General features: G+C 36.9%; 1 protein-coding gene across 4 annotated transcripts in view; it reads right to left on the bottom strand.

The window, feature by feature from the left end:
- Positions 1 to 18,697, bottom strand: part of ROBO2 (roundabout guidance receptor 2) — a gene marked incomplete at its 3' end in the record, with an annotated part of 586,970 nt that overhangs the window by 156,790 nt on the left and 411,483 nt on the right. For all 4 annotated transcript variants that reach the window (XM_081235996.1, XM_081235997.1, XM_081235998.1 and 1 more), the window contains exons 3-4: positions 4,941 to 5,098; positions 2,091 to 2,211 (exon numbers count right to left, since the gene is read on the bottom strand). In XM_081235996.1, the coding sequence (XP_081092122.1) occupies positions 2,091 to 2,211; positions 4,941 to 5,098 (279 nt within the window). The remainder of the gene's footprint in view (positions 1 to 2,090; positions 2,212 to 4,940; positions 5,099 to 18,697) is intronic.

Below are 18,697 nucleotides of genomic sequence, written 5' to 3'. Positions count from 1 at the left end.
CATCACTACTCTTTTTATGTTTAATTCTAGGTTTGGATGTTGTTTTCTTATCAATTATGGAATTCTGGGTTTTCCCTCAACTTAATATTGTACTTAGGTCAGTTCTGACTAGTTTACACCATGAGATAAATGTTTCTCAGCTTCCTAAACAAATTGTTCCAGAAAAACTGCCTGTAGACAAATTCAATCCTTTTGGTTTATAGCTACTTTCAAAATAATTTAGAAGTCCCCCCTGTAACTCCTGACATATTTAGGGATATCCTGTAGTTCTCATCATGTTTTTAGAGAAAGTAGGGTGAATATTTCATAACACAAGTCACATTTGTAAGTCTAATTGCTTGGGTAATAACACTAAACCCTTTCAATTTTCTTCTGAAGGCAATATATGCTGCTGTAATGAAACATATTTCTCCTCCAAAGCTGGTGGTAGCTACAGAAGAATAGAGATGAGTGTTTCTTTAAATAGAATAGCTGTACTTGTGGGTTTTCAATGCTAATGTTCAGTGACCGCTAATTTCATATCTTAGCAGGCAAAACTGTATTTTATTCATTACGGAGTAAAGCACATTTTGAGACTCTTATACATAGATAACTGCATAAAATGTAAGGGCAAACTGATATTGTCTGAGCTCTCTGTAGGACAGAAATTTACATGCATACTTTGAACAGTTTTATTTTTACTGTTCAATTCCTTTAATGAATTATGGGATACTGGTTTTGTCATTTGGGACTTCAAGCTGCTTAGTATCCACAAGGAGTATTACCAGAGATTACCTGATACTCAGAGCAATTGAAAAGAGAGGCCTGCACTCTAGTACATATTCATAAACCACCCCTAACACTCTAAATGTAATGGAAACCATAATATGGCTCTTTTTTTTGCATCGCAGCATGGGATCCCTTTATACCACGGGTGGCACATCCCAAACTGCAAAAGAAGTTTCTTTAGGGATGTATGCCAGATTCTGATGCTACCTCAGTGTGTTCTGGAGTAATGACATAGGATCTTATCATACCATGCACAGATTCAGAAGATTATTTTACTGGCACACACAAAAAAGTAATTTGAAATTCACAGTTATCTCTTGCATTTAAAAAAGAAATCATAATATCTTCAAAAGTGACTCTTTTATTCATATACATAGAGAGATAGATATACACATGCATCTATATATGTGTGTGTATATACATATGTGTATGTGAGTGTGTTTGTGTGTATACATATATATTTCCATACAGATACTTGAATGGGACTTCAATGGGACTTCAGTGTCATCTAAAGGAATGTTTCATTTTCCAGCATCTTTAGGATCCCCATTTTCCCCAATTTTCTTCTATTGTATTTCTCTTTCAATTTTCCACAGCTGCCCTGTAGCATTTTCTTTACTTTCGTTTAATTGGCCATCTTTACTACCTCCAATTTTCTCCTTCCTAATGCGTTTTCCACTATTTCTGTGATACAGATCTAATCACGTTTTCACTAACTAATTGAATTACTCCAGCTAAAGAGTCCTTTGGTTTTTAAGTTGAAGAAACATGAATATTATAGCAAAATAGTTGAGCAATTTTTTTCTAATTTTGATTGCATGTGTATAACTGGCAAGCTAGTCTTTTCACCATGAGGTAAAACTGCAAATAGCTCAATCTGAAATTTTTTAAATTAGAAAACAAGTGAAATGGCTATACACTGCACTCTCTAATTTTTAAAAACCTTACCCTGTGTCATGCACATAATAAATACTTGATAAATGCATCACAATGGAACGAGTGATAAACTTTAAATGTATATAATCTCTCAAATAGATTTTGAGAAAGGACAGTTTTTTTACATCCTGATGAAAGGCGAAATCCTATAAATATATATGAATAACGTAGGTAAATTAATGTTTCAAAAGTTTAATTTTCTTCACATCAAAGATTTCAGCTGAAAGACAGAACCAGAAAACAAGACAATTCTAGTCTATTGAGCTCACCACAAGTCATAAGTAACTGTCCCTGTATGGCCTGGTGTTTGGTATTAGCAAAAATATTTAAAGGAAAAGGAAAAGTAGGTAGTAAATAGCAATTTATAATTTAAAAGAGAGTTTTACCAAAGACAGTCAGCTCTGCTGGATCACTGTCTCTTTCTCCCACCATATTGGTGCCAACACAGGTATACATCCCTGCATCACTTTTCCTGGTATTGGAGATCATTAGTTTTCCACCACGGATCTGTTAAAATTGAAAAGAAAGAAAATGGAAATGAAAAGAAACAGAGAAAGAAAGGTCACTAATAAATAATTTTAAATATTTAAGCACTTTTTTTTTCTCTAAAAGAAATAGCTGAGTGTCTAAGACACAAAACTCTCCCACTATTTTGGCATCTGCGTGTATACTTTCTTCTCTTAAATTCACCCTCAATATAAGCCTCCATATTCCCTTTCTAGAGAATGCTTCTTTAAGGTAGCCTTCCTCTCTCATTCCTGGTCCTATTTTGAATCTTGAGACTGCCCCCATTAAACCACAGTGGTTGGTCTTCACTCTGAGATTCTGTTGAATGAATTTCTATTGACATTTGTCATCAGAACAAAGTACTAGACATCTGCTTTGGATAATATAATGAAATCTAATTGACTCAGAGGAATTCAGTGAGTATTTGTTGAGTACCTCTATGGGCTGGGTGGTGTTCTAGGCCTTTGAGATTCAATAGTCAACCAAATAGTAAAAATCTCTGCTTTCATGGAGTTTACATTTCAATTGTTAGTATTAAAATTATCTTTGCCTCATCTTAACTGTATTTATGAGATAATTTTTGAAGAGGAGGTCAGGTTGAATAAAAACAAAACTTTTTTTTGAATGATGAGTATGACTTGGTACAAACCATTGGCTTCTAATATGTGGTCCCTAAATGTTTCTTAAATGAGAAGCATTTTTGTTTGAATAAACAAATGTAATAATGTTAAAATGTCTGTTAGTTAAAGGGTACATTAAAGCAGAATAAGGTTTTCAGTAAGTGAATCATCAGCTTATAGCTTCTTTTCCAATTAAAAAATTTTTTTATTATTTATCTAGTTCAACAATCTTAACTTTACAATGACTGAGTGTTCTTCAAGAGATATGAGATAAGAATATGCTGGTTTCCTCCTTTAATTTTAATTTCACAGGCAGACAAAACTCAAGTAGGTACGTTTTCATCAGATTTATTCAGTCTCTAAAACTAGCCATGTCATAGAAAGGGATTTTCAACATTTTTTTTTACTTAGAAAGAAAACATAGTCAACCTATTCTCAACTGTATGCAGTAGAGCATAATAAATTATAGGTTTAAACCACGGAGGCCATTTCTCCTTTTCCCGAAGCTGAGTGTGACGATATGATTTGATTTGATTTGACCAGTGGAACTAAAGCAACATTTCACCAGAAGAAAGGCACTCACATATAGGGACTTGCCTTCTCTTGCTGCAGTTGGAACCCTGAGACCTGTATGAGAACTAGCCCGAGCTAGCCTGCTGGAAGATGAGAGGCCGTGAGGAGGAGAACCAAGATGGCCAGCTGAGAGACAATCAATGGCCAGCCATGTGAGTAAAGTTATTCTAGATCATCCCAGCTGCCAGCACACATTTAAACAAGCCACAGAAGCATGAGAAAGTCTAGCAAAGATCAACCAAGCTAGCCCAGAGCAAAGAACTGTCAGCTTACCCACAGAATCATAGTGTAAATGCAATGGTTATTATAAATTATGGTATTTTGGGGTGATTTGTTACAAAGCAAAAGCTAAATGATTACAAACATGAAAAAGAAGATCTTGAACAGGAGCACATTTTCATAAGTTTGGTACCCGAGCACAGACCATTGGGAACCAAATTATCTGTCACTGTAGATCCTCACAGTGTCAACAGTTCAAGCCAGAATCATATGGAATATGTTGTGATATTTTGCATGGCCTCTCTCGTCCTGTGTTATGATGTAATCGCAATGTACACATAAGAATAAAACCTCATTTATAAGATATTTTTAAAGAGAACAGACACCCAGAAAATATGGACTTTTTGATAGAAATGGTACATTTGTTTCATTGAGACATTATTTTAAATAAAATATATTAATTCTCAGTTATTGTACTGAGTATAAAAATTATAGTAAGAACCATGTCAGAAAGTTGAGGCATTATCTACTATTTCAGTGGACTGCTCTCACAAACTTCACATACACATGTTGAATGGATCCTCTGAAAAAATAAAACAACTGGATGCCATTTCTCTACCTTTTTACCATTTTCTGGGTGTTCCATTTTGAATATTAATTGACTGATTAGCCTGATCATCCATTTCCCTTGAAAACAGACTATTTTTCTACAAGGGTTAAACTGCAAAACCGGGCAGTTATTTTTACACTGATTTTACTTTCTATCTCTTAAACATTGAAATGAGTTCTCATATAATATTTTAGTTATAAATATTACATTGGCAAAACTGGAAAAGAGCTTGAAATATTTATCACCTCAAATTATTTCCTCTTATAATTCTGAAAGTAGTATGAAAAGAAATGTTCTAGTTAATATAGTTTATGGCTACATTTACACTTTGACACTTATGTATTGCATGATCAACAGACGTATTTGGAGATTTTAAAAAGAGCTTCGACATCACTATTCTACTGCAAAGATATATTTACATATTCACATTGGTCCAGTTATTAATATATCATATACACTTGATTTATATAATATTTGACTCTTTGAAGCCTCATTCCAAAGTTTTTATTTTTGGTTATCTTTTTTCAGTCCTTTCAATACAGTGTAAATAGTAATTAGCACTCAAATACAGTTCTACAACTTTATTAACAAGAAATAATAAATAATATAAATAAAATATTATAAATAATATAAATAAAATAATGAAATACATCCATTTTAAGCCTTGATATTCAATCTCTCTAGGGGTCCATTTTAGTTTAACTCACACTTATTCTTTCTTCCTTGTCATCAATTCGAATTTTATCTTTTTTCCAGTAGATGGTGGGTTCTGGGTGTCCCCGGGGAGGTTGGCACTCCAGGATTGCAGGCTCTCCAGCTGCCACTACAACATCTGTGGGATTTTGCCGGAAGTCATCTCGTAACACTGAAGAAAAACAATTGTAGTAAAAGAAAACTCAATGACAGTAACTTTAGCTTTCCCTTGCAAAAGGTAACTTCAAGTCTTAACTTACTTTGTTCTAATAAAATTTACTGGTATTTACTGAGAACAGAACCACGCCCATCTTAAAATACGTTAGAGCCAATCTAAGCACTTCATCAACAGGGAAATGATTAACTATGATTATGAACCTTTGCTATAAAATCTGAGTTTAAAATGAGATAAGCCTAAAGAAAATAAGATGAGACACATTCATGATATAGTATTGACATTTAATACAAACTCAAGGTACAAAACTGTTTATGCAGTATGACCCCATTTTCTATTTAAAAAGCATATACGTATACATACGTGTATATAAATGCATTAAAATAAGCTGTTATACTTGTTATACTTAAAGCCCTGAAACAAGTCATGTGCACGCGGTCTGGGAGCATGTATGCCTGTTCAGTCTGGGAGGGGAAGTGGGGTGAGAACACCTTGAGAAAGCCCTTTCTCGTGACATGAATATGGACAAGATCCACACTGTTTTCATTACACTTCTGAAGATAGACTCATTGTTCACCCTTGCAATGCACTAGCACCCACATACACAGGGCTACATTTTCATTCTGTCTGCATCTCCACCTGCCGAGCGACATCTGGGCAGCGTGACTTTCGGAGCAGAGATATCCCTTATAGCGGTTTTGCCAGTCTGAATTTCCCCTCCTTTCATTAGGAGAACAGCAGGTTGGACCTCCGTTGTAACCTCCGAAAATCTGGCATGCCTGGCTCTCCAAATGTCACCTGTCTATCTGTGCACTTTTCTTCCCCTGGCAAAATGAAAAGCCTGGAGAAATGACTCGGTACTATCAGACTGAAGAATGCTGGTTTTATTTAGCAAATAAGGACTATATCTATTTTAGGTAAACATTAGAAAAAGCAGTTGAGAAAAGGTGAAGGAGAATTAAAGGGTACAAGCTACCAGTTATAAAATAAATAAGTTACAAGGAAGTAAGGTACAGCACAGGGAATATAGTCAATATTTTATAATAACTTTGTAAGGTGTGTAATCTGTGAAAATATTTAATCACTACTTGTACACCTGAAACTAATATAATATTGTAAGTCAACAATACTTCAATAAAAAAATGCAGTTGAGACCAGCTAATATACCATATAACACAATTGCCTCTGCTTTTTGTAACTGCCTTGACTTTTCCTATTTGATATTCTAATACAGACAAGGTTTTTCCCAATGTACGTTGGGGTAAAAAAATAACCCAACACAAATATATGCGTGTATATGTATGTGTGTTATTCATGTGTACATATATATACACACACCTGCATACATATATACATATGAACACACACATACATTTTCTAGATATAAATTGGTCAAGCTATTTGAAATTGGTCAGCTATTTGAAATCAAAATTGGGCAGCTTGTGCTAGCTTGTTATGTAAATCATCTGCTGCAAATGTGGATTAGGTCAAACCAACTGCCTTTCATGTCCTGTAATGAGACCCACTTCAGCACTCTGCTTCTTTGTTGGGCCAAGTCTCCAGGTTAATTGTCATTTTCCAAATAAATAAAAATCCCCTGTCCTGAAAATAGGTCCAGAGAGACAACTGAGTGACTTTTAAGGCTTTGCTTTTCTTGTCTCCTACAACATGGTTTTCCATCTTAATGAAGTCATGCCCTTTATGAGATTAGAGAACCTTGTCTCCTATTGAAGGAGCAGTAAGAAAGAATTCAGCACAAATTGCTCACTCTTAGTTTATAAGCTGATTAATTTACTGCTTTAGCTGCTGAGGAAATGTGTTCCATTTTAGCACAATGAACTGCACATTTTTCGGTTCTGTTGTCTAACTGTCAAGAAAGATGTGATTTATATGCATAGGGGTTTGCTTCTGAATGGGCTGAGAGAAGCGTGCATTTAAATGTGATGTTCAGACAGCAGGGTAAGAAGGGGTTAACACTGTGGTTCCCTACTGCAGGTAAATCCTCAAGGTAGAGCAAGCTGGCGACTCGTTTATATTCTGAATACAGAACAGCTGCCTATTTATGCAATGTTAAGACCCGAAAAAATATGGTAACAGGGTGGTGAGCACCCCTACAATATCCGGTACTGACAGCAAATGGTGTTTTGGCAGGCTCTCAATCTAGTCCAAAATGACACATCTGGCCAGTTGGAGAACCTTCTCCAGAACTGGTCTACTGACAAGTAAGCCAAAAAGCCTCTGATCAAATGGTACTTAAGACCACTGCAAATGATTCATAAACACAGTATTACATCAGTCTGCAACAAGCTAAATTAAGAGAGAAAAAAAAAAGGTCTTTTGATATGGGGGATAAAAAGGAGAAAAATAGCATAACAAACTAGGGGCTGCTGCCCTTAAACAATATAACGTGTGTTTATGGCATTGACAAAAAAAGAAAATGACTCCAATTTGCAAATGAAGCCAAGAAATCTAACATCAACTGTAATTTTAGGGTTTCCGACTATTCACCCAGAGAGTAGAGTGAGATAATAGTATAATTGGTAATGTACCCTCTTCAACTTGTAAAATGCTCTTTGGGGTTTCTAGAGTAATTCATTTTTGCTTAGTGATACCATTTCTTTTACCCATTTCTTTTACATCTTTGGGGGTAATAAAATGTGTTTCTTCTCTCTCTCTCTCTCTCTCTCTCTCTCAAATAAAACATTCAAGAGAAAAACAACCCTTTCAGTAGGTTCTAGCACAGCAAACAAATATAGAATCTGTCTTAGGAAATAGAAAGTCATTTTTCCTCATCTCAAATTGTATAAATGTTCTGATACCTGCTTCTGTGTTTCTGAGGTTTGTATACCCATTCACAAATGTAAACAAAATAAAATGAAATATTTATTGTTTCCAAATTTTTGCTAATTATTCATTTCTGTCTTGGATTTTGCCCTCTGCTTTATGGCAAGTGATAAAAAATAGAAGGTGTTCTCTACAGTAAAGGATTTATGTATGTTAGATAATGGGAACTAAAACAGTCCTGTAAATGTAAAAAAGCAAAGAGAGTCCAAATTGAGTCTGTATATTTTTTCTCATTAAGCTCCTATTCTAGAAAGAACTGGGAGCCATATTTTCAATGTGGCTTGACAAGTAAGCCAAAACAAGAACATGCAGCAATATGTGTTTACCTAAAGCTCCAAACAAGTCTTTAAATAGGGTGAAGAGAAATAAACATGATGAACTGAAAAGAATCTGGTTAAAAAGACAAAAGCTGGGGGCAGGGTAGAGGTAAGTTGTACTTTAAAGAAAAAAAGATATAATAGGTACACTTTTGATATAGTACTTGCTTGCAGATCTAAGTTTAGAATACAAGGGTTCAAATCTCCCTGTGGGAAAAATAGAAATCTAGTTGGCTAGAACCCAAATATTCATTTCTCTATATGAGCTGAAAACACAAATGAGACTTCACTAAGCTAGTCATAACCTGGGTTAGACTTGAATTTTTTTTACATTGACATGCACGGTGACTTAGAAAGTTATTCTGGAAGATCAATAAATTCTGAATTACTACTGTGCTTGATATGATAGAGTTCCTATTCATGACGTAAAGATTTGTAACAAATTAATTCAATTCTACAGGAAGACACTGAATACTACAATGTGCTTGGCAGTGTCTTACAAAATGGTTAAGGAATACTGTAGAAAACAGAAATGACATGACGGTGCCTGTGGTAGGTTTGTTCTCTAATGCTCTGCAATAACCTCTCCCTCTTGGTATTTATTTCTTTATCTCATCCCCTCCCCTTAACTGTGGGCTGGACCTGGTGAAATGCCTTTAATGAAGTGATGGAATGTCATTTCAAAAAGTAGGTTACAGGGGTTTCCTTGGTGGCTCAGTGGTTGAGAGTCCACCTGCCGATGCAGGGGACACGAGTTTGTGCCCCGGTCTGGGAAGATGCCACATGCCACGGAGCAGCTGGGCCCGTGAGCCATGGCCGCTGAGTCTGTGCGTTTGGAGCCTGTGCTCCACAACGGGAGAGGCCACAACAGTGAGAGGCCCGCGTACCGCAAAAAAAATAAATAAATAAATAAATAAATAAATAAATTAGGTTACAAAAGGTTGTAAGTTTCATCTTTTTGGTTCTGTCTGTCTTTCTGTCTCTCTCTCTCTCCCTCTCTCCTCGTGTGCTTCCTCTGATCATGCAAGATGCCACACTGCTCGATGTAGAGGCCCATTTGGCAATGACCCGAAGGCAGCTTTCAGCCAACGGTAAGCAAGGAACTGAGGCTTCAGTCCACATCCCTTGAGAGCTCAAATCCTGCCAGCAACTACTGAAATTCGGGAACAGAAACTTCTGCAGTTGAGCCTTTACATGAGACCACGGCCCTGACCAACATCTGCATTGCAGCGTTGTGAGAGATCCTTAGCAGAAGACTAAGTTAACTCATGTCTGGGTTCCTGACCCACTGACAGTTAGAAAATAAATGTGTGTTGTTTAAGCTACTACGTTTTGTGGTAATTTGTGATACAGCAATAGGTAACTAATACAGTGCCCTGAAAACAGCTTCACACCTAGGTATCCCATTAGAACAGACCTCTTGGACACTTGCTTCTTACTGTCTCTCATTCTTTAGCTCACCAAGTCCTCTCCTTTCTGTCCTAATTCAATAGTTCTCAAAATTCTTTTTTTGCCTCAGTCAACAGAGACAAGGCAAATCATTACTCTGACATTTCATCATTTTAAAATAAATTAGCAATAATAATGAAATGAGACTGCATAATTAGCAGACTTCTGAAAGATACATTTCTGTCTTACAACCTACACATGCTTCCAAGCAGTTATTAAAAATGTAGAGCCTAAAACATTATGGATGAAAGTATTCATACACACCATCAGATAAAAAGACCATCCGCAACAAATTAAACTGATCATGGGAAAGGTAATTTTAAAAGAGATAGGTAATTAAAAGCATAGTTAGCAGCAGTTGAAACCTCTGGCAACTCAAAGCAACGCTGATCACAAGGCTTTCTATGCCAGCAGGATTTCTCTCTGTATGTGCACCTGTTGCCCTACAATAATAGCTAATGTTTAATGAGTACACACTATGTGCAAAACCTGGCATCATGGATATGTCATAGGTCATTCGGAATGACCTACTGTGGTGGACAAGTACAGAGTCTGAACCCTGCAGATCTGACTCTAGACCCTACGCACAGTCATATGCTACAATGATTTGTAATATCGCCTGTATCTATTGCTTTTGTCCCCACTGCCCCAGTTCAGGATGTCCTTATCTCTTCCTTAATTACTTCCAGGGTATCCTTTTTTTTTTTTTTTTTTTTTTTTTTTTTTCTTTTTGCGGTATGTGGGCCTCTCACTGCTGTGGCCTCTCCCGTTGCGGAGCACAGGCTCTGGACGCGCAGGCCCAGCGGCCATGGCTCACGGGCCCAGCCGCTCCGCGGCATGTGGGATCCTCCCAGACCGGGGCACGAACCTGCGTCCCCTGCATCGGCAGGCGGACTCTCAACCACTGCGCCACCAGGGAGGCCCCAGGGTATCCTTTTTAAATTTTTTCTCTGATTTCTCTTTTAATCTCTCTATTGTGGCTATTATGAGTTTGCTAAAGTGCACATATGATCACATCAATTCCTTTTTCACAACTTTTTAAATGGCTTTTAAGAAAAAATTATCTTCTTAATGTGATATCAAATGTTGTATAGAATCAGGTCTCTGTGTTTATATTTCCACGCTCATCACATATATTTCTGCTACCCTCTTGCCGTAGACACACAGAGGAACATCTAATTATCGGTGCACATTAGCATATATGGCCTTTCTGCTTGCAAATCTTCCCCAGATACCTCTTTGTTCCCTTACTTTTTCCTATTTCTTTCTTCAAACACATACTGTTCCTTCAGCGTCAGCTTCAGATTCACTCATCTGAAAAGTTTTTTCTTTTACACTTACACGGGACTAGGTAACCCACCACAGGCCTCCCATCTTTTTTTATATATATATATATTTATTTTTGGTTGTGTTGGGTCTTCGTTTCTGTGCGAGGGCTTTCTCTAGTTGCGGCGAGCGGGGGCCACTCTTCATCGCGGTGTGCGGCCTTTCACTATCTCGGCCTCTCTTGTTGTGGAGCACAGGCTCCAGACGCGCAGGCTCAGTAGTTGTGGCTCACAGGCCTAGTTGCTCCACGGCATGTGGGATCTTCCCAGACCAGGGCTCGAACCCATGTCCCCTGCATTGGCAGGCAGATTCTCAACCACTGCGCCACCAGGGAAGCCCAGGGCTCCCATCTTGAAGGGCATCAGACGAGTTCATCAAGTATACTTGACAGGTTGATTGAATTGATGAACTCCTCTTCAAAGGGTGTGTTACAGTCTTTTTCTTATTGTATAAAATACACTACAGTGTTTTAATTTGATTTCAAAATGTCATTTCTGAAGAACAATTTAAGTTGGTAGGATTTAAGAGACAGTGCACTTGACTTGCCTACCTACAAGCTCGTATATCTCTAAAATAAAAGCCAGGCAGTTCAAAAAGGTCAGAAATCAATCACTCAAAGGAACAACATATTTATGTGCAACCAATAAAACTGCTAGCACAAATTATAGTATATCATAGTAGATATTACAGTAGGTTAGGAAGAATAGTGATAGCCATTTCTACAACTGGTACACATTATTTTCCTATCCTTATCACCAGCAGCACCTCTCACCATGGGGAATGATCGGGTGTAATCCCAGCCAGCCTGAAGTTCAGGTCCTCTACTTCCCAGGAAAGTGCACTGTCTTGTCCTGCTGCAGTAAATGGCTGGTTTTGACAGCCATGCTCTGACCCCAGGGGGAGCTCCAGCCTCAGAATGAAACAGGCTCTGCACACTAGAAAAAATATCTGGGTTCTTGATGCCATAACTGAACAAACCAATTCTGAAGACTGTGTTAAATCTGGACTTTCTACATATGGGATCTAAAGAAGTTTTCTTTCATTTTTAGGCCAGTTGAAATTGAGTTTCCCCCTTCAACTGAAAGCTCTACATGGATAAGTTACAATAATTTTGTATTTTTCTGAAGTTGCAAAGACCAAAAGACCTAATAAATCTAAAGAGGAACCATCATTCACAACAAACTACTTTATTATATTTGGTACAATCAAACAAGATTTGGTCAGAATGGACATGCCAGCCACCAGCTAAATAGACAATAAGATCTGATATTTAGGGAACAAGTCATAAGTGGTTTATTCTGCACAGAAGGGGAATGGGAAAGAAAGAACTCAGTGGGGAGACATCCTGCTACCGCTGTGCAAGCTGACACTCTGGCACCTCTGCAACATGCTGACAATTCCAAAATGAGAAGCTCTCACCCCTCATCCCACTAAGATTCCCTGTGCAAGCAAATTCACTCAGCAAATGATCCAGATAAACCAGTGGTATGAATTGGAGCATGATAAATGAACAGGGATACCCTGTGACTTGCTCATTTTCAAGTCATAGCATTTTGTGAAGCCTCGAATTCTGCAGGGAATAAAACACACAAACACACAAGTCATCCAAGAGGAATGGTCAGCTCCAAATTTCTTAGCCAAGTCTTTATTCTCGAATCCTTTTTTTAGCCCTGTTCTATCCTCATCCGCAATATAATTTGAAGTCCCCCTAAGAGTGCCAAGCCTTCCTTAATGTTTTCCATTAATGTTTAAAACTTGCTGAAGGATTCTTAGAAATTGCATGGAAACATCATGCTCTCTGTAATTTGTATCCGTAACCTCTGTAATGCATATGTTCTCCTTGGGGACCAAGAGTTGAGATCATTCATAAACTCTTGGATCACATGTGGCACTGCAAACTGGTGACATCTGACCACGGCAGACTCGAGGCCTGTCTCTGGTAATCATTTCCTTTGGTTTGAGTTAAGGAGCCAGCAGTTGGCACTCCTTCAACACTTGGAAGTCCTATTTTTGGCAAAGCCTAGCATCTGATATTTGACAGGGATCTGCATACCCTATCCATTAGCTTGTGAGGAAGTTGTGGATTGAGGCTAATTAATGTTTAATCAGTTCCTCTTTTTTCTTAAAGTGCCATTGTCCACAAAATTGTTCATGTGGGATTGATGTTTCCAGAATCACAGAAAACTCAAAGGCATGAGGGGAACTTAGAGGGTGTGTCCAAATATAATAGTACGTCAGGAGGAGAACGGTGTGTAGAATTGAGGGTACTGGCCAAAATGTGTTCAAGGCGGCCTTCCTCTACTGTAAAACAAAAACTCTCCACATCCCCAAAATGTTCTACTTTGCTACCCAACCTCCTTCCAGCACCTGCCCTTTTGCTAATTTCAATCTCAGTCACAGAGATAGCTATAACTCTGGATATTGGAAGAAATAATACATTGAATTTAAAATTCAGAACTACACAGATTAGTCCTAAAAAAAAGCATTAAGTGATGTTTCTCAAGATGGTAACAAAGGGAAACCCCAGATTGTTTCAAGCTAAAATACTGCCTCCTACTTTCTCTAAATCTGGGTTGGGGCATTAATAAATAAATAAATAATCACAACATCTTTACAGCATTTACATTTACAGGACGATCACAAATAACCATCTGTCTGCTTCTAGCTCTTCAATCTGGCTCATGTCCCATGAGCCTCAAGTCTTCAGCTAAAGCAGTTAGGCTTCTAGGTATCAGGAAGGCTTGTTACAGGTGCTTTGTGGAATGTATTTTTTTTTTGGCCCACTATTTCTCACTTTTTTAGCACACTCTTTTTTGCCTCATTTAGCTCTCACTGTAAGACCAAAGAAAACAAAAAATTGAAAGGGACAAATCTTTTTTATATTATATATATATATATATAATTTGTATATATATATCTGTAAAAAAATTTAATTCAATATACTTATATATTTATTTAAGTGCACATTTAAATTTAAAATATACATAAGTGGGCTTCCCTGGTGGCGCAGTGGTTGAGAGTCCGCCTGCCGATGCAGTGGACACGGGTTCGTGCCCCGGTCCGAGAAGATCCCACATGCTGCAGAGCGGCTGGGCCCGTGAGCCATGGCAGCTGGGCCTGCGCGTCCGGAGCCTGTGCTCCGCAACGGGAGAGGCCACAACAGTGAGAGGCCCGCGTACCGCAAAAAAAAAAAAAAGTAAAATAAAATATACATAAGTATTTATTTAAATTCAAACTTCAAGATTCATTACTGCCTTAATGCTACATCTGTCAATTTGAATAAAGAAATAAAGTGCTATCAAGTAAATATTTATGTGCTGCTTTATTCTGGATCCCAATAGATTACTACTCTCCTCCCGCCTTGTTAGTCCTTATCTGAAGGCATTAGCTTTTACAGCATTCTAACATTGCACAGTTCACAGAGGTACACAGTCTGCGCAGCTGTGTACCTCTGTCATTTCACCCTTTCCTAGTATCAATGGGTTAGTGCTCTGATATTTCTCTCCCATGGTGTATTCTGATGTGCCTGATCAGCATGAATTACAATGCCAAGTAACTGCCAGATGTCATGAGTTATAAACTCAATAGTCTAAGGATTATTACACATTAGGGCACCCTACAGTGCAAGGGTGTCCTGGAATTTATGTGTTATTTATTACCTATTGGCAAGGTCTCAAAGTAATCTCACCCCTGCTGATGAAATGAGGGTTGGAAGGAGAAGAAGGTCAAGGTCAACCTTCCTTGTCAAGAATGCCAGTTACTTTGAAACTACTATTGCTCTATCTTTTTTCCCGTCTACCTGAAACTCAACAAATTTCTGAATAACTGACCTATATGTTATAATGGGCTTTCTGCTGATTTCACAATTTCCATCATTTCACCTATTTTAACAACACATTTCATAACCATAATCACTAGTGGTCTGATTTAGAGTGTAACAGTGAATCTCACCATAATTCATGAACTTAAAAATGACCACTGGGAGAGTATGCTGTTTATTTCCCTGTTTTACACAGGAACATAGACCAAAGCATAACTGCATGAGACTTACTTGAATTCAAATGCAACAATGAAAGTATTTTTTATAAATCTGTGGAGGTGATCACTCTGTAGTATATGCAGCTGTTGAACTATAATGTTGTACACCTGAAATTTACATAATAAAAAATCATGTTCCACATGCCTGTGGGCTCTTTAGTCTTTCCTATCTAATATTAAGATTTGCAAACCACACTTCAAAATATGGGCAATACTGTAAGCTTCAGGAATTTTGCTGAAATGGATGTAATTTGACCTTTGGGAAATGTTCTATTTGATTACTACATGACAAGAACTTTGAAATGTTTCCTAATCCAGAACATAGCATATTTATTTTTTAATTGGCTGATTAAAAAAAGCTCTATCATCTCTCTACTCTATCCCAAAGACCCAGTAACCTTCTTTTCTTTTGCTACCAAATGAATTCTGAACGCTGCGGTTAATATTCAGCAATCTCATTACCCATCTACTGTAAATCTTCAAAATCATCACCATATTTTGACAGCTAAGCAGGAGAAGAGGAAGCAAGAAGCATATCCAAGCACTTTTTATGAATGCAAATGTGCTAGAGACCACATTTAAATTATTTCAGAAAATTCATATTATATCATTGACAACAACCAGCGAACAATATGCTTGAACCTATGAGTAGCACAATTTCTTTTATTCCTGATGCTAACTCCACAGGCCCCCGTCCAACCTTGCCATATACTCTGTGAAAACAAACTGATACCAAAGAACAAATAATGGATATCTTTTTAAGGTGTAAGTGATACTGAGTTCTCATGATGAAAATTTATTATAAGTATGTTTTCCCCAAAAGTGTTCAAATATTTTGAAATTCATGTAAACTCTAATCAAACCTTCATATCTTACATGAAACTAGAAAGAAGTCATATTAAGCATGGAGGTTTAGAGAAAAATCCTCCTCTTCCTCATACCCTGTAGCCTTGGTCAGCCACAGAGTATATGCTCAGCAATAAGGGAGTAAATCAAATTGCCCTCGGAGATTTTTGCTATATTTTTATTTTCTGGGCTCCATGGTTATTCCTAGGACTAAGACTCAGTACAATTTTACTCTCAAAATAGTCATGGATAAAAAATAAACAGAGCCACTTCCTTCCTGCTTGGTGAGGTGCCAACTCCCTATATGGAGATAACCACCTAGTTGCATGTGATTGTTTTAGCTTCTCTGCCTGGGAGGGTACCAAAACTTAATAAGTAAGATTTATCAGAAAGCCTGCCAAACCTTTATTGTTTAGTTCTAATCAAAGCTATTTGTGATGCTAGATTATTAAAATTCACAAATTATTATAATTCACAAATTATTATAATTTCTAATTTGGGCCATTTTCATGCACCACATATCAGCCACTTCACCTCACTCTTCCCCAAACTTTCTACAAATGGTAAAATTAGAAACTTTTTTCTTGATAATTTCAATGAACAATCAAATTATAACTCTTCTGAATATAAGGCAAAATACGTGTATTAAATGTGGGCCAAATAAGAAAATCAGAGGTTGGCAAATGGGTTAATTTTCAAAATGAATTAGTGGATCCTAAAAAAATCAGATGTTACATATATTTATCCAGTGATGTCTAAAGCACATGGCTAATACAGCCCTTGAAATGGTTTTTTGCACATTTACTTAAAAGGAAGACCTTTGCTTCACTAAGCTTCTAGGAGATATGGCTTCAGTTCATCACTGGGAATGTTGTCAGTTGGTAAAAGTGCTGGGTATGGAGTTTGGACTCTAAGCCTGCTCGTTTCCCTGCTAATATCACAAGTAGCTGGGGAAAAACTTACTCATTCCTTCTGAAATCTAAAATCTTTTACCTTACCTATTATTATTTTATCTTCCATACTAAACATTTGAGAAAGTAAATGGAAGCATTCTTCATAATTATGGCAGGACAGTTCCAGGAAATCCAGGCAGAATGTTAACTACCCTCCTCTTTTCTTCTGTGTGGTTTATTCTCTAAAGATCTCTACTGTCTCATCTTTGCCCTCTCAATCATAATTCACATACACACTGGCCTTTCCTCAGGTCCTGGAACATAGCAAGCTCTTTTCCATCTTAGGACCTTCACACTATTTTCTATTTCTAGGTGCACTCTAGTTCCTCTCCACTGTTTGCCCAGTTCCTTTCACGATACCTAGAACTTCCATTTAATAAATGTTTATGGAACTATTACTTTTTGATGGGGAGGAAATATGGTATTGTGGGTAAAATAATGGGCTTAGTCAGAGGCCTGGGTTTGAGGCTCGGCTCTGCTACTTTATTAACTTGATGGTCTTAAGTCTCAGTCACGTTAAGGCTCAACTTCTTCATCTGTAAAATGGAGATATTAAAGTTTATGTCTTCAGATAGTTATGAAGAATAAAGAAAGCGATCTTTGTAAAGCACATTGTGAAGCAAAGGAAACACTTCAGAAATAAGAATTATTATTGTTGTTAGGAATTAAGAATGCTAGTAAAAAAAAAAAGGGACGCTGAACCCTATCTTCAAGAACCCTATCTTGTGTATAAAACAATTCCTCTTTTAAGGTTTTAAGGTCTTGAGGGTCAGACAGTCAAATACTATGCAATTGCTACTGGATGGTGATAATTACTATGAGTGAGTACTATCAGATTTAGGATTTATATATAACAGTATAATTCTAAAGTCAAACGTATTTAGGTATCATTTTTTATGTTGTAAAGTATTATCTGGGCAATAAAATATCATTGGTTCCTCCAAATCAAAAAGTTTAACTTTGCTCAATAAGTTTTACCCAGCTCATTTCTAAATGGTGATTTTAATATGATATTTAATTTTGCTTTGTTTAATTGATACCAAGTAAATTAGATATTTTCACTTTTCAATTAGTTCTAACTACTAATTTGAGATAACAGAAGAGTATTTTTAATCATTGGTTTCTTTTTCATTTAAAAAGTAGGTACTGAATATTTTGATGGTGACAGGTGCTATTTATCTATCACACTTAGAAGTACAAGATATTTCAAGCAGAGATCTTGTCCTTAGGGTGCTAAAGAGATTTAGGAAAGTTACCAAAATATAAGTCAAAAATCACAATCTGAAAGAAAAAAAAGCATGCAGCATCATAGAACCACATTGAAAATGTATTAGGATACAAAGGAGGGAAACTGTTTTCAACAAGAAAGTCATTTTAGCAGGGCCAGCTTCAGAGCTGGGTTTGAAACATGCACAGTATGCTTTAATTAGTTACAAAAAGAAACATGCAGGAATGTGCTTGCATGTACAAAAAACAATCTCTGGAAGGACACACAAGAAACTAATAATAAAAAAGCCTTTGCAGAGAAAAACGAAAGTGGGAAGTGAGGGATGAGAGAAGAAGACTTCACTATATGCACTTCACACATTTTGATTTTTGAACCTTGTAAGTGTATTAATTACTTAATAATATGTATATTTTACAATGTATAAAGAAAAATAATTTTGACTAAGAGTGTTTTGAAAGTATACCATCTGCTCCAGCTGGATTCAACACAAAGAGTTGGGAAGAGGGTATGGAAACCTGGTTTCTCACAAGAGTCACTCAGTGACACAAACTGCAAGTTTACAGAAAATTGGTGCTTTCAAATATAAATGCCAACA

This window comes from Mesoplodon bidens (genome assembly GCF_964165515.1).
Source record: "Mesoplodon bidens genome assembly, chromosome: 5".
Taxonomy (NCBI): domain Eukaryota; kingdom Metazoa; phylum Chordata; class Mammalia; order Artiodactyla; family Ziphiidae; genus Mesoplodon; species Mesoplodon bidens.
Note: the sequence above shows the minus strand (reverse complement) of the source record. Positions and strands in the feature narration are given on the sequence as shown.